The sequence below is a fragment of the Quercus lobata genome, chromosome 5 (assembly GCF_001633185.2).
Source record: "Quercus lobata isolate SW786 chromosome 5, ValleyOak3.0 Primary Assembly, whole genome shotgun sequence".
Taxonomy (NCBI): domain Eukaryota; kingdom Viridiplantae; phylum Streptophyta; class Magnoliopsida; order Fagales; family Fagaceae; genus Quercus; species Quercus lobata.
Genome location: NC_044908.1, coordinates 54,558,465 through 54,574,658, shown reverse-complemented (window position 1 = coordinate 54,574,658; position 16,194 = coordinate 54,558,465). Strand labels below are relative to the sequence as shown.

The 16,194-nt window shown below is 36.1% G+C and overlaps 1 protein-coding gene across 1 annotated transcript; it reads right to left on the bottom strand.

The window, feature by feature from the left end:
• Positions 1-546: 546 nt before the first annotated feature.
• Positions 547-2,897, bottom strand: LOC115990700 (stemmadenine O-acetyltransferase-like). The gene is made up of 3 exons (XM_031114502.1): positions 2,710-2,897; positions 2,225-2,389; positions 547-1,048 (listed from the first exon to the last, which is right to left on the bottom strand). Exons 1-3 carry the CDS (start codon positions 2,895-2,897, stop codon positions 547-549), a joined length of 855 nt encoding a protein of 284 aa, XP_030970362.1.
• Positions 2,898-16,194: the final 13,297 nt, after the last annotated feature.

Here is a 16,194-nt window from a genome sequence, read left to right as displayed (position 1 = left end):
AGTAGTTTTGCTTTATTTTTCCCAAGTCAAATTAACACATGTTGCATTTAACAAGAAGACATAAATGTAAGAAGACCTTTTTTTGTATATGAGAAGAAATTTTATTTAAGAAACTGGAGAACCAGCAGTATACAAAGAAATCAAGAGCTGACAATACTGCCAGCTGCAAAAACACCAACACTGACTAATTAATTGATTTAAAGCAGAAGTTGACATTATTGTTGTCAAGTAGCAAGGGTTGTGACAACTGCTTTCCCTTCTTACCATTTTTATACTTAAAGTTAATCCTTTATTATAGCTAATGAATCCGCTTAATGAAGAAACTTTGAAATCATGTTCTAGCCACTAGGAGCTCTTTAACATTAAAGCCTGAAAGATGTAGTAGCATATGCAAGGAGCTCCTTGTCACATTCAAAATTGACCATATCTTCCGCGTTCAAGTTTATCCATGCCTCTATTCCATCCCCAAGTTTGGTTTCTGAAAATGTAATTAGATTCTTGAAAGGTAAACTAACCCAACTAACCAAAAAAAGTCCAAAGTCAACGTCATATCAAGGAAACCCGCACAATTAATGCAGTGAAATTTAAGATAACATTATCTTGTGTCATGATTTTTCCACTCAGCTCTTTGAGAATATCTAAGTGTTCACTACCTTGTAGTTTTTTCACGTAATCCTTGTCAATTTTTCTTTTTGCATCTCTCAACTTGACCACAATGCCATACCAATCTTCCCAGCTGGTTTCTTTAGACACGATGGTTATTGTGACTTGGAATAAATTTCCAAAAGAATAGTCAGATAATGGGGGATCCATTCTCGTCCTCAAATTCACTGTATGAAGAATTATGTGCAGCCTTTCAATCTTAGACTTCATTTGATCAGTGGCAACTACATGTCGACTCCATATAAAAGCCAACAAGGCCTCAACACGGCTGGGGTATACCGGGTATTCTAAGCCTGAGCTTTCTACATATTTTGCTTTAAGTGCCTCAATTGAAGCAGAACTAAACACAAATCTCTTTAATACAAGCTTCTCTTTGTCATAATAGCTTTTGAACCAATTCCAGATAATGAAGTTATAGGTGGGAAGAGAATGGATGATTGAAATTGTGAATATATCTCAATCTCACCCTCACCTCTAGATGTGGCTGCCCAACCTTTCACAAATGTGGTTGTAAAGTTGTTATTTACAACTAAGTTTTATGTTGGTTTTATTCCATGACAAAAAGTATTGTAATTGTGTTATTTGTTCCTTGTATTTTGTGGCATTTTATTGTATTGGGTTTAGTATTAAGTTAGTGAAGAATCGAGCATAAATTGAAGAACAAGTGGATCTCGCGAGAAGCTCACGAGAAGCTAACCCACGAAAGAGCCACGTGAAAAGCACATGCTAGAAGCTGAAGAGTCATGCCAGCCTGGAAGATTTCGCGAGTATCTCGCGGGTAAAGCCTTCTCATGAGATACCCGCAAAACTCTCTGCCTGGAAGATTTTTAAGTGTGACTTTCCTACCTTTCACCCATACTATATATACTCTCATTACCCACAAAAGTATGAGAGGTCATTCAGAGAGAAAAACCATAGATAGGTTTTCAACAACATACACACCCATCTTTTTAGAGAGAGAGCTACTCATCCTTAATGATTCTAGCCTCTTTTCCTTCCCTCTCCCATTGCCATTCCTTGAGAGAAGGTTTGTACCCAAACACAACCCACACATTTTCAGAGTGTAGAGAGTGTTCTGGAGTTTAGGAAGTTTTGGGAATTTGTCAAAAGAAGCCGATAAAGCTTGGCGGATCTAATCAAGCGTATTGCAGGATTCGGAAAGCTAGAGAAGACATGACTCCGAGAAGTCCGTTGGTAGTAGGAGCTTGGAGGACTCAAGTACATTGGGTAGACTAGGCTTTGAGGGTCTTTTGTTATTTGTGTATACCAACTTTATTCTCTAGTGGATCGATTTACTGCTTGGAGGGCGACGGAGAGGTTTTTCGCCTAATTCTTCAGTTTCCTCTTCGATAACACGTATTAGTGTTATCTTGTAGTTGCATCTCTCTTTCCTTACTCTTGTACTTTACTTTTATTGTTTGTTATTCATGTTTATGCACTAGAGTAGTTATCGATTTATTGTGCTTCATTTGCTCTTGTTCCGCACTTAGATAAATTAGAGTAAAAGCAATCTAGCTGTGTTTTTTTAATTAGGGGTCTAAACAAGCTCGTGTTTTCACACAAATCCGAGCTTTCAATGCCAAAGGATGAGCCATCAGCAATCTTGTGAGAAATGCATGCACCAATGGCAATACCACCACAAGAGAAGTAGTTGACTTGAATAGTGAACGGTAAATGGTGTGCGCCATCAATATCACATGGAAGAAATTTCTTCAACTCTACGAGTCTGTTTGGATTGAGTTTATTTTTGCTGAAACTGAAAACACTGTAACAAAATAATTTTTAAATGTGTGAATAGTGCCGTGGGACCCATTTTTAATGAAAAAGTTGCTGAAAAGTCAACATTTGCGGCTACTGTTCATAAACAGTGCATGCATAGTAGCCACATTACTCCCTGAAACGCATGAAAACAACAACAACAACAACCAAAAAAAAAAAAAAAAACCGAAAACGCTGAAACTAAAACACGCAATCCAAACGGCCTCTACAAGATTTGGATCAGCAACAATATCTTAAAGCTGGCACTTGACTTGGGCTTCGAGATACAAGACACCTTCATCATTGCAATCTGCAATAAGATTGTCTTTAATGCAGCCAGCTAAAGGGTAGTAGCACTTTAAGACATTGGACAATGATTTCTTCAGCACACTATATTTGGCAGTTTCACTGCTGAATTTTGAGTAAGCATCATTCTTATTGTACAAGCAGATAGAAGAAATATACACCGGAGGCATTATTTGGTCAAGAAAGGAAAGCTAATAATGGCAAAGATAGGTGGATGTTAGTGAAGATGGTTTGATAATCTCGTTTGAGATTACTTTGAACGACTTAGAGAGATTCATTTTATCTTGGCATGCAAAGTTCAAACTACTTTGAACAAGTGCTTCTATGTATGATTCTTATGCAAATGGTGGTAAGTATAAGTGTGTGTATATATATTGACAATTTTTAGACCCCTTAAACAATTGATTAAACCTAGGTAATTAGCCAAGTTATTACTTAGTCCAATTAAACAAGTCTAGGTTATCACAATACAAAAGATCAAATCATGCAAAGCAGTGGAAAATAAATAATACAAGATATGATCACCCAGGAAACCAAACCGGTAAAAACCTGGGGAGGATTTGACCTAGCTATCCTCAAGGTAAACTTGAATCCACTATCTTGAAAGAATCGAAATTCATACAATAAGACTTACAAGCCCCCACGCTCGACTTCTTATTGCTACCCACCAGTAGAACTTACTGACACGACCACATGCAAGTTCCGAATCCACGAACTCCTTCTTTCTTGGATTCACCACCAGCTACAAGTACACCCGCTTGTGTTTTCTTTAAACTTCAATGGCAGCAACTGAATTGATCATCAAGGTGTAGATAAATCTTCTCCTTGAAAACCCTAAGTTTGTGTAAAGGAAAGCTCCTCTAGATCTCACAAGAGATTTACACAAACCGCAAATATGAGCAACACTAAAATGTGGTTAGGGTTTGCCTTTTATACTTAGGACAAATAAGAAACCCTAAAAACGTTTTAAAACAACTAGGGTTGAGTTGGACGAATCTGCAGAAAAACATTCTACCCGAGTTTCGATCGATCGAGCTTGTCTTTCGATCGATCAAGCCAGGCCGTAAGGCACAATGCTTCCTGCTTTAACTTGATTCCAACTTTACATAAAATCACAACTTTGAGCTAGACTTAAACACTTCTAAACACATTGTTTTGATCATGGTTTGCCAACAATACACATTAGAGTTCTAAATACATAAAATCCTAAACTTTAGAATCTAACAAACTCCCCCTTTGGCAATCCGTGACAAAACACAACTTAGAAGCTCAAAGTTTACAAAATAAAAAGCCATTTACAAAATAATGCTCATAAAACAAATTCAATCCTAACTACTATCCATCAGTTGCAAGTGTAGATAGCAGCTCAATTGAATCAACCTGTATATTTCCTGAAACACTAAACAAAATGCATAACCGCATGTGTGGAAACAATACAAGTAAACAAAATAACTTCTTGATTTCAAACAACACACAAATAAAGACATATATCAATGAATAACTCATAAATATAAATCAATAAGCAGTTTGAAACAAGAAACAAATAAAGTACCAACAAAACATAAAACTCCCCCTAACAAGAATATCCCATCAAAAACAAGGTAAGAACTAAAAATGCATAAGTACAAAGTGAAGCACCTAGATACAATCAAAAACTCCACAAGCTCCAACCAAAAACAAATAAACTCCCCCTGAAAATAAAATCCCCCTGAAAACAAAAACCCTACAAAGTACTCCCCCTTTTTGTGACAGAATGTCAAAGGGCAACCAAGATATCCATCATCAAAAGGGAGGTGGTCTAAACTACGCTAACTCCGCACACAAGGCACGAATCTCATCGAGCACGTCCACCAAAATCTGTCCTTGAGCCGCCTGAACAGTCAAGACATGATCCAACGTGCAACGAATGTCTGAATCATCCGAAGCATTCGATGGAGGAACATCCGCATCAGCAGTAGCACCTGAAGTCTCAGCAGCAGCTGTACCTGTAAAAGAGGAAGGAGGGGGAACACCACTAGATGACGCACCTCTAGGACGAGAAGGAGCAACTCTCAACTGAGCAGCCCTCTGACGAAAGAAGGTGGCACCTATGGGAGCAATCACATGAACAGGCTTACCAGACGGAAAACCATCTAGACCTAAGAAGAGAAAAATCCTATGAATGAAAATAGGATGAATCAGTGCATGCCCTACAGCAGAACTCCTATGAACCTCATTCAAAGAACGAAGAAACAAGTGAGGAAAACTGATAGACGCTCCAGAAACAAAGGCATACAAAAACACACATCGCTCTAAAGGGATGGTGTGGAAGTGAGAGATAGGCCACAAGGAATGGCACGCTATCCTAAAGAAGAGATAGGCCGTCTCGGTAAGTTTAGCGGACATGATCTGAGGATCAGAACCCCACTGGATAGATGACCCAGTGATGTAAGACATGACAACGTCTAATGAGGGTGACTCATCATAGGGATAGTCAGCATCCCGAACAACCGGCACCCCAAAAGCCTCAGCCACTACCCGAGGGGTAATGGTGAACTCTACACCTCATATGCAACTCCTAACAAGGGTGTTGGAATCATAGATGTGGCAAGAGAAGTTCGAAAAGAACTCTCTAATTAGGGCGGTCGGGGGTGGATGATCTATCTCTAAGAGAGGCAACCAACCTCTAGACTCAAAATTGGCCCTAATGGCCAGATCAAGCTCATCTAACACAACAGCTCACTCAGACCATATCTTACGTTTACGGTTCAAAGTCTCATAGGCCTCACGACACTTATCATTCCTAAACTCCTCAACCCTAGAGGGAGACACAAAAGAAATGGAAGGGGTCCTATTGGCTCTAGTTTTCCTAGGCATGGTGCTAAGATAAGGATCAAAACACGGAGCAAAAGAATAAAAACACAAAACCAAAACCAAGGGCAGACTGCAAGTTAGCACAAAAACAGAATATAGAATAAAAATCTATATGATACATGAACAAGTTTAAATGTCATGATGCATGTTCTAATGCAGCGAATTAAGTCCAAAAGGTTCAAATTACAAAATTGGTTTGAACATTAAGATTTTAACACAAAAACCTCAAAATTTGGAAAACCACTTGATCAATTTGAAAAATATTGACGAATTGATCATTACACATGATGTAATAACAAAAATAATGACAAAATACATCAATTGGATAAGCCAATTTGACAAAATCCCCAATTCGGATCAAATTCAAAACCCTAGAATTTCAAATTTTTCAAAAACCACAAAATTGATCAAATTAAACTATAGGGAACATTATTATAGCATCATAGCACAAAAACCCATTGATCAATTTCACCAAAATAGGTTCGAATCATCAAAAACCCCAATATGTAATGCATGAAAAATGCATGAAATCAAGAAATAAACTTGAAAAGGAAGGGCAAAATGGACTTACCGGCCTCCAAGGATAAAAACCTTGCAAAAATCTTGAAGGAAAAGGACAAAAATTGGATGGTGGAGCCTAGAGCCAACGTGGAGAGAGAGAAAAGTTGAAAAAACTATTTGGAAAAGTACTTTGAAAAAGTCCAATCTGTCTTTTTAAAAACCTGATTCACGAGTTTCGATCGGTCGAAAATCAGCCTCAATCGATCGAAACAGACAAAGATTCTCTCTCTCAAATTTAAAAAATTTCGATCGATCGAAAAACAGAATGGACCGATCGAATTAGGCAGTGGCTCACCATATTTTTGAGGAAAAAAACAATTTTTGAAAAACAAGTGGATTTAACTCAAAGCATTGAAATTTAAGAACAAAAATGCATGAGTATGAGATGATATGATTTTCAAATCAAGGATTTTAAGCCCAAAATTCCCAAAAACAAAATTTCTTGCATTCTCCACAAATTTTCAAGCAACAAATTAAGTTTGCACATAATTCAAAGTATTTGCAATAACTTGGTTGGTCAGACCATAAACACACACAATAGCATGTACAATATTTAGCAAAGAGTAACTCGTGTAGTGTGTGCAACTAGCAAAAGCTTGAGATACATGTGAGGTGATATGTGAATAGCAATTAATCACAAAGTCTACAAAATTCATCACAAAGAATTTAAAATAGACTATCACCTAAAGAGTTACATCATATAACTCCCACATCTCCTAGATCATAAGCTTGCAATCATGTAAGTTTCTTGTATTAATACCTCATAATATACATTCCAATTTTAAGTTATGTGAGTTTGGCATCAAGCCTAATAGTACACACCAATTTTGATTTTAAGAATTAAGCAATTTAACCCTAGGCTTCACCTTATGTTCTTTTTGTGCATGTGCTACACTTTCTCGAGCACAAAATCTTATGAATTGCACTAAGGTGTTCATGATTGGCTAGTGAACAGTGGTGAGATGGTTATTTATGCTTTTCTCTAAAAGTTCAAGTCCAACAATTAAAAACATGTGACTTCAAGATTAAGACATAGTAATCAAAAACTATAAACATCTTTCCCACACAACATGCACTACAAAGTTTCAACTAGTAAAGTGCAATAAATAAGCTCATCAAAGCTAAACAAGGTACAAAAGACATGTTATGTGAAAATAAATTGACCAACCTTGTTCTCAAAACCAAGAAGAATAGTGCAAAACAAAATGTGCTTCCTTTTTCTTCCTTTTTTTTTATTTTAATAAAAATAAAAAACACCTAAAATGAAATGCATGAATATTATGCTATGCAAATCCTAGAAAAAAAAAAAAAAAAAAAAAAAAAAAAAAAAAAAACAAAACAAAACAAAACCAAAGAACAATGGTCACAAATGGTAGAGCAAATGAAGCACAAGGACCATATCAGAAAGACTCAGTTAGGTCGAGTCTTTTGCATCCAAAACCTTTTAGATGCACCACGAGCATTGGAGTTCTTATTCACTTGAGAATGATTACCAACTTCAGGATTGGAATAAAGGTTTAAAACATTTACCAAATCACCAATAAATACCATAGGATCAAGTGCTTGAGGCACAGGTACTTTTGGTTTGTTTACTCTCTTAGCAGCTTACAGCTTGTAGCAATTTGGACGGATGTGTCCAGCCTTTCCACAAAAGTGACAAACCCATGCAGGTTTATCATGTGTCTTGTCCTTAGATAGGGTAGGCTTCTTAGGCTTAGATTCTTTCGGATCAACCCTAATCTTCCTAGATGATGAACCTTCTAAGGGTTTAACAACCTCACTCACAAGGGGTTTGACAGTTTCACTCACTATCTCACTCACTGAAGGTTCAGAAGAAGAAGATGAAGGAACAAACTTTGTGGAATGAGGAGCAGACACAGAGATGCTATCAACATAACCTAATCTAGTTTTGTCAGAAAACGACTTTTGAACACTCAGCATTTGATCAAGTTTAGAACTAGTAGATCTAGTAACAGATAAATCAAGTTCCAAAGATTTAACTTTATCAAGTAAAAGCATGTTTTCAGTTTTCACATTGTTCAAAAGATCATTAGCATCAAACAATTTAACAACCAAAATTTTCTTTTCAAGCTCAAGAGATTCAATTTTCTTCAGGCCAAGTTCAACATTCATAGTATCCTTTGCAGCGACTTTGCAAAGTTTATTATAGGCCTCTTGAAGACCTGCATCTTCAAAGAGTTCCCCATCAGAAGGGTTCTCTTCAACAGATATGCTCTCATTAACTATAGCAGTAGAGGTGAAAGCAATGAAGTTTCCATCCTCATCACAATCAGACTCATGATCAGAAACTTCACCATCACTAAGAGTTACAACCATAGCCTTACCCTTAGACTTCAAATAGGTTGCACATTCAAATTTCATGTGTCCATACCCTTGACATCCAAAACACTGAGAGCCCAAGGAATTATTCGAAGATTGACCTACTCTTTCTCTAGGTTTATCATTGTTGTTAACCTTAGTGGGATCATGCTTCCTAAAATTTCTAGGTTCAGCAGTGTTTGTGCCTCTTGCCTTTCTATTGCTATTCCTGAGAAAGTTTCTAAAGTTCTTGGTAAGATGGGCAATCTCTGTAGTAGAGAGCTCATCATCAAATTCACCACCTTCAACATCATCAACTGACTTAAGAGCCATTGATTTGGATTTGGTAGTTTTGGGTAGATCCAACTCATAGGATTGAAGAGATCCTACAAGTTCATCAACAGGGATGGAGTCCATATCCTTGCTTTCAGTAATGGCAGTCATCTTGGGTCTAAAGTTTTCAGTCAAAGATTTAAGAATCTTCCTAACAATTTTAGGTTGATCATAGATTTCACCCAAGTTAAAAACAGAATTAACAATATCATTCAATTTAGCATAGAATTTATCAAAAGATTCATCATCAGACATCCTAATACTTTCAAATTTAGAAGTCAATTGCTGCAATTTGTTTATTTTGATAGCCTTTGTGCCTTCATGCACAGTCTGGAGGATATTCCAAGCAGTATGAGCGATCTCAACATTTGAGATTCTCTTAAATTCCTCCATAGAAACAGCGTTAAAAATCGCATTCATAGCCTTACTATTAAACGAAGCTGCTTCTTTTTAAGAGGTTTCCCACTCACTAACAGGAGTAGTGGGCTTCTCCCATCCGTATTCAACGGAGTTCCACACCCTCTCATCAATGGATTTCAGGAATACTTTCATCCTTACTTTTCAGTAAGCATAATTATTCCCATCAAAGTGAGGAGGAATAATTAGAGAGTGTCCGTATTCCATGACAACAGGGGTCAAGGATCAGCTTAGAGATCAAAGGATCAACAACAAAAGAGCTACCTACTCTGATACCACTTGACAGTTTTTAGACCCCTTAAACAATTGATTAAACCTAGGTAATTAACCAAGTTGTTACTTAGTCCAATTAAACAAATCTAGGTTATCACAATATAAAAGATCAAATCATGCAAAACAGCGGAAAATAAATAATACAAGATATGATCACCCAGGAAACCAAATGGGTAAAAACCTGGGGAGGATTTAACCTAGCCATCCTCAAGGTAAACTTGAATCCGCTATCTTGAAAGAATCGAAATTTGTTGAGGTCTAAAAAGGATCATAGTGAAGGAAGCCCAAAAGAATGAGTCAAGCCCAAAAGGAAAAATCAAGCTAAGTCCAAAGTAACAGATGTAGGAGACCCATGAAGGAATAAAAAAGCCCAGGGGATCTTGAGGCCCAGACGAAGAAGCATTCAAAAAAAGAGAACCACGGCAAGGGATAAGAAGTAAGGATCCTCAGGAACCATCAAGAGGCGCGGATCCTTTCAGGCACAAAGACAAAGGAAGACTAGGACAGCTCAAAAGAAAAAGACAGAAGAAGAAAATAAGAAACAAAAGCAAAAGAACACAAGCGCCAGTAGAACTCAGCGACCTCTCATGGCACAGACAGAAAAAAAACCTCGGGGAACTAGAACAGGGAAGCACAAAAAAAAAGAATGATAACAAGTGGCTTTCAAGTTGGCAGAACAGGATTCCGCCCAGATGGGAAAGAAAAGGGAAAAGTGGAAACTGCCAAAAACGGGGATGCCGAGAAGGGCATACCTCAGCACATCCCAAAGAAGATGGCCAACCAGGAACTTTCAAAAGAATCAGAGCTGAAAGAAGGAAAGAATGAGAAAAAACGGAAATGGGACTTACCGAGTGATAGGTACAGGACGTGCTCTGTTTGCAAAAGGGTAAAACAGGGGAAGCAACGGTTCCCCAGGAAGACCAAAACTCCATTATAAAAGGAAGGGATGGGTTGCGAAGAAAGGGCAGCGAAAAAAAAAAAAAAAGAGAGAAGCACAAAAAAGAAGAGATTTTCTAAATAAAAAAACTATCAGTAAATCTGTGGTGAAGAGAAAGAAAAAATACTAAGGGAAAAACAAACATTGCTTCCCGGTATCCTGTAAAAGCCACTATTGCACATACTCGGATTCAAAGAGAATCAAACTTTGCAAGTTTTGAAGGCTGAAATAGCCACTCAAAACTGTAATTTTTGAACTCGATTGAACCTTGTATCACGTCCTAGTGAGCTTTCTGTAATTAAACAGACAATGTATTAATGAAATATGCCTCATATTTCCCAAGATCCCCTCAGCATTAATTTTGTATCACATTGCTAATCCTGTTTCTTTCCTTCTGAATTTACCTTGTTGATTTTTTTGGCATTCTTCGATACGAATATCCTTACTTGTCATTTTTTATATTGTCAGGAGCATCCCTTGTATACCACTTGATTCTTAAACAGCTCGTTAGCTGCGGTGAGTCAAGGCCCGGTTCACCAAACCTTTTATTTAGGCCCGGGATCCTTGGGCCTGAGTGTCACAAAAAAGGGCACTCTCACAAAGTTCATACAATAAGACTTACAAGCCCCCACGCTCGACTTCTTATTGTTACCCACTAGTAGAACTTACTGACATGACCACGAGCAAGCTCCGAATCCACGAACTCCTTCTTTCTTGGATTCACCACCAGCTACAAGCACACCCACTTGTGTTTTCTTTAAGCTTCAATGGCAGCAACTGAATTGATCATCAAGGCGTAGATAAATCTTCTCTTGAAAACCCTAAGTTTGTGTAAAGGAAAGCTCCTCTAGATCTCACAAGAGATTTACACAAACCGCAAATATGAGCAACACTAAAACGTGGCTAAGGTTTGCCTTTTATACTTAAGACAAATAAGAAACCCTAAAAATATTTTAAAACAACTAGGGCTGAGTTGGACGAATCTGCAGAAAAACATTCTGCCCGAGTTTCGATCGATCGAGCCTGTCTTTCGATCAATCGAGCCAAGCCAAAAGGCACAATGCTTCCTGCTTTAACTTGATTCCAACTTTACATAAAATCACAACTTTGAGCTAGACTTAAACACTTCTAAAAACATTGTTTTGATCATGGTTTGCCAACAATACACATAAGAGTTCTAAATACATAAAATCCTAAACTTTAGAACCTAACATATATATATATATATATATATATATTTAACTACACTTTAATTCATGGTCATAAGGTGTATAAAAAAAAACAAAGATTTTATAATATATAAAAATTCAAAAAAAACTGAGATATGATTTAATCTAAACTTTAATTCATGCTCATAATGTGTATAAAAAAAAAAAAAAAAAAAAAAACAGAGATTTTATAATTTTTATTTAAAAAAAAATTCAAAAACTGAGCTATTCTTTCAATTTTTCATTGGTTCTTTCTTTATTAGCATTTATGCATTTGTTAAATTGGAATCATGACGTCAGGTGATTTATATTTATTATTCTAAACTTTAATTCATAATACATTTTACCCTTTGAAATTTAAAATAATTGTTTTCATTATTAAAAAAGCATAAACTAATGATTTAAGTCTCTAACATGTCTAATTGAGCTTTGACATGTCAATTTAGTTTGGCTATATATGTCATTCTTCCCTTAGAGATATTTAATCATATGGATTATAAGTTATCATTTTATGTAAATTAAGGACTAAAAATGACTACTTTAAACTTCAACTTCTTTAAATGGCTATTGTAATAATAAAATGACGTCACCTCTCCCTCATTTCTATATCAAATTGAACCTGTGTCTTTCTATCTCTCAATTGGTTTGGGTTTAGCCTACATGACTATGTGTGTCACATGAGTGATGTTAGTTAATTTAAATGGCTAACTAATAGATTCCTCAATTTAGCACATGTATGAAGTTTAGAGAATAAATTAGTTAAAATAAAAATTCAAGGGTAATAATCACTTTTCCAAAGTTTAGTGGGTATGTCTTGGCATTTTTCCTTGGTATATATCAAGAAAATTTTGTTTTGGTAAAATAAAATTACTAGATCATATCATTAGTATTTCCTAATAAAAAATATCCTATCATTAGTACACTTATAACTCCCCCCCCCCCAACACACACACACACACACACACACACACAAAAAGTACACGTATAACTTAACTAAGCCTTAGTCCCTACTAATTGGGGACAGCTATATGGATCTTTTTAAGCCACTTGAACCTATCTAGGGCCATGTCCACTCTTCAACAAGGTTTTCAAAACCAAACCGAACCGGAAGATCGAACCATGAAAGTCGGTTTGTTAAGCCTAAAGAACCGGATTTTTTGTTAATTCTGTGAACCCCTAAAACCGAGGTTGGACTGCACGAACCGATGAAAACCGTGCGGTCCAACCTCTTAGCAATTTTTTTTTTTTTTAAACAACTTAACACAATTTTATTCTACTTAATTAAATTATCTATCTCTTACAAGGAATAAAAAAAAAATTATAATTAAAATCCTTCAAAGATATTCAACTTTACTTCAAAAATTAATCATAAATTTTAATATTTTCATGGTTATTATTTTATTTTATTAACTTTCTTATTTAATTATTAAATATATGCTTGAAAATCATTAAATTTCCCTCACATATATAGATATATTGTCAATTTTGCTAATTTTATAAATTTAATATCTATATTTAGGCTTTAATTAATTATGACATCATCAAGTTCAACCCCGGTTCAACCTCAGTTCGACCTCAAAAACCTTGAACCTCTCTTTTTACGGTTCAATGAGCGGTCTGGGTCTGAAAACCTTGCTCTTCAATTAACTCAATTTAATGTTTTTTAAAAAATGATTCTAATATTCAAGGCTTTAACCACAATACACAATCATAGTCTTTTGAATTCTTAAGGAATCGCATCTATAGAATCAATCAATCATCAATCAATATATATATATATATATATATATATATGTATATATATATATATATATATATATAGAGAGAGAGAGAGAGAGAGAGAGAGAGAGAGAGAGAGAGATAAGAAAAGAAGAAGAGACCTTATGCACTACATGCGGAAGTGCATGAGATCCTATCATGTGGCGCTTTAATTTTGCGTTTAGCCTTTTTTTACCTTTTTTCATTAAGATTTTTTAACCATTATCCAAAAGATCACATTAATTTATTTTTATTGTTATATAAAAGATGGCTTATTATTGGCATTTAAACCAAATATTATGAAAAGTTCAAACTCATTTATTAGCTTACGTATTATGATCCAGCCTAATTTATAATAAATAAATATTATATAACTGAAACTTTTAACTTTTCGTTGACCTTATGAGAACTTGCCACGTAAACTTTAGATGCTCACAATTTTCCACGTCAATATTAATTTTCTAATTTTTTTCTTTTATTTTTTTAACCTGGTAATTGCCTCTCCTCTCGATTAGTTTATCGATAGTTCCCCTGCCTCCAGTCTTCCCCTCGCGTCTCTTGCTTCTCTATTTTCATTCAAAACCAATATCCTCTGTGAAGACAAGCCAACCGTGTCACCATGAACCGGCATCCTTTGTTCAAACCAGCTGAGGTCGCTATAGGAAGAACACAAGGGTGTCATCATCATCCACATCACTTCACTCGAACCAGTCCAACAGCGGCAAATTCAACTTCTTGAAATCACTACCCAAAGACGAGATTGTTGTCGCAACCTCAGGTACCGCGTCGAGACCAGCAGTCTCCAGGTGGGTAAAGGAGTTGAGGAATTGCCCTCACCAGGTGCGTTTTAATAATTCTCTGGGTTCTATCAAAACCCAACCAAAAGTATATTTAAGAGAATCATGAATGTCATCTGACAGATTCACCTGTTTTCTCTCTCTTTCTCTCTGTAATTCTCCCTCTTGATTGCTCGTGTAATGTTTGATAAAAATGAATAAAAACTTATATCTTTTGTAAAGATAGGCCAACCCCATCACCTCAGTGTTCCATAAAATGTCTGGTTAAAATTGGAATTAGTAAAGATTAAAAGATTGGTAAAATTTTTATGTTGTTATCCTCTATTTTTGTTTGGATTTTTATTGTTTATTTTCATGCCTACACAACAAAAAATTTGTTTTGTTGAAATAATTTGTTGATTTTGCTGAGTATGCCCCCTTGCCCTTGGTTTAAATGAAGTAAGATGGCATCAATTTCTTCTATTGTTTTCAATATTGATTTTGATAATTATGAGAATTTGATGGATGCTATAAATGATTTTTGCTGATTATTCCCACTTATGTCAGTCTGTGCTCCATTATAAAGCGAACTTCCATGATGCTATTTTTCAGGAAATTCAAGCAGCTAGACTGAAGTAGCAATACAGAATGACAAGGGAGAGGTCATGGCAGCAATGATGCAGAGAATACAGTTACCTTCATCAGTGGAATGCGTGGAAGCACCACTGCAAGAGGAGCAGTCATGATCACTGAGGAATTGGGGATGGATAGAGCAATGTTCGAAGGTGGCTGTTATCAAAAAAGTTCTATCCGAACCATAGCCTAACCAATTTAGTTATGGATATGTTATCTGAGAAACAACAGTCTTAGCAGCAACAATGGGTTAGCATCATTTTAGTCATGTTAAATGCCAAGGCAATGTTGTGGCCCATGAACTGGCTCTTGGTTTAATTGTATGGAAGGACCTTCCATCATAGTATTCCCATGTACTGATGTTTGGTTTGATTACAATGAAATTGACTTGCCTTTAAAAAAAAATTCAGGTCTATCCTATATTATACCCAAACAACGGCCATTCAATGTTCTCACAAGTCCCAACCAGGCAAAGCATAAGCTTCAATTGCTCTAACTTTTGCTAATTTGTAGTTAATCATGCATTTTTTTTTTTTCCCTTTTTCTTTTTCAATTTCCGAACATTAGAAACCTTTCAATGCAATTTGGATTTCTTTAGTTAAAATTTTCAATTTAGGACCATTAAGTATTTAGATTTTGCAATGTAAGCCAACAACTGCATCTCCTAAACTATGGCAGTTACAGCCACCTGTTTCTCCTCATCTTAAGGTGAATTGGCACTAGCCTTTTTCAAAACCACCAATTCTGCAAGTTTGGGCATTATTGTTAGAGATATTCATAGTTCTCTTATTATAGTCCATACTGAATTAATTCCTTGCCAAGGAGACCCACTGTGGATGGCCACAGGCTACCACGATCTGTTGAGAGCGCTACACTTCTATCATGAATTGGGGGAGTTTGCCAACTCATAGTTGTTGGCATTAATTCATTTGGAGGAACCATGCTTGAAGGAGATTTCGGATGTATTAGAGCAAATTTACGCTTTTGTGTATTAGGCAAGACATATATCATATAAGACAATTTCTAAACAGTGTAATAAGTTAGCATATGCTCTAGCTAATCATGCCAAGGAGTTAAGGGAACTCTCAACTTGGATCGAGGGATATCCATCTTTTCTCCTCTTTATTGTACACTTGGACTCTTTCAGGAGTAAAGAGAGACCACCGCGCACTCTTGGTGCGGTGGTCACTCTACAAGTATAAATGCTTGTAGAGTGTGGGGGCAATGTCACACCCCAAATCCAAAAGGGTCCAAAGCGTGAGAGAAGAACCATTAAGAGCAAGAACGTAGGAGTTTTTTTTTTTTTTTTTTTTTTTTTTTTTTTTTTTTTTTCCCCTCAACACATGATAAGGATAAATAACCATACTAAAATCTTCATATTACAAGTCATAGCTCTACA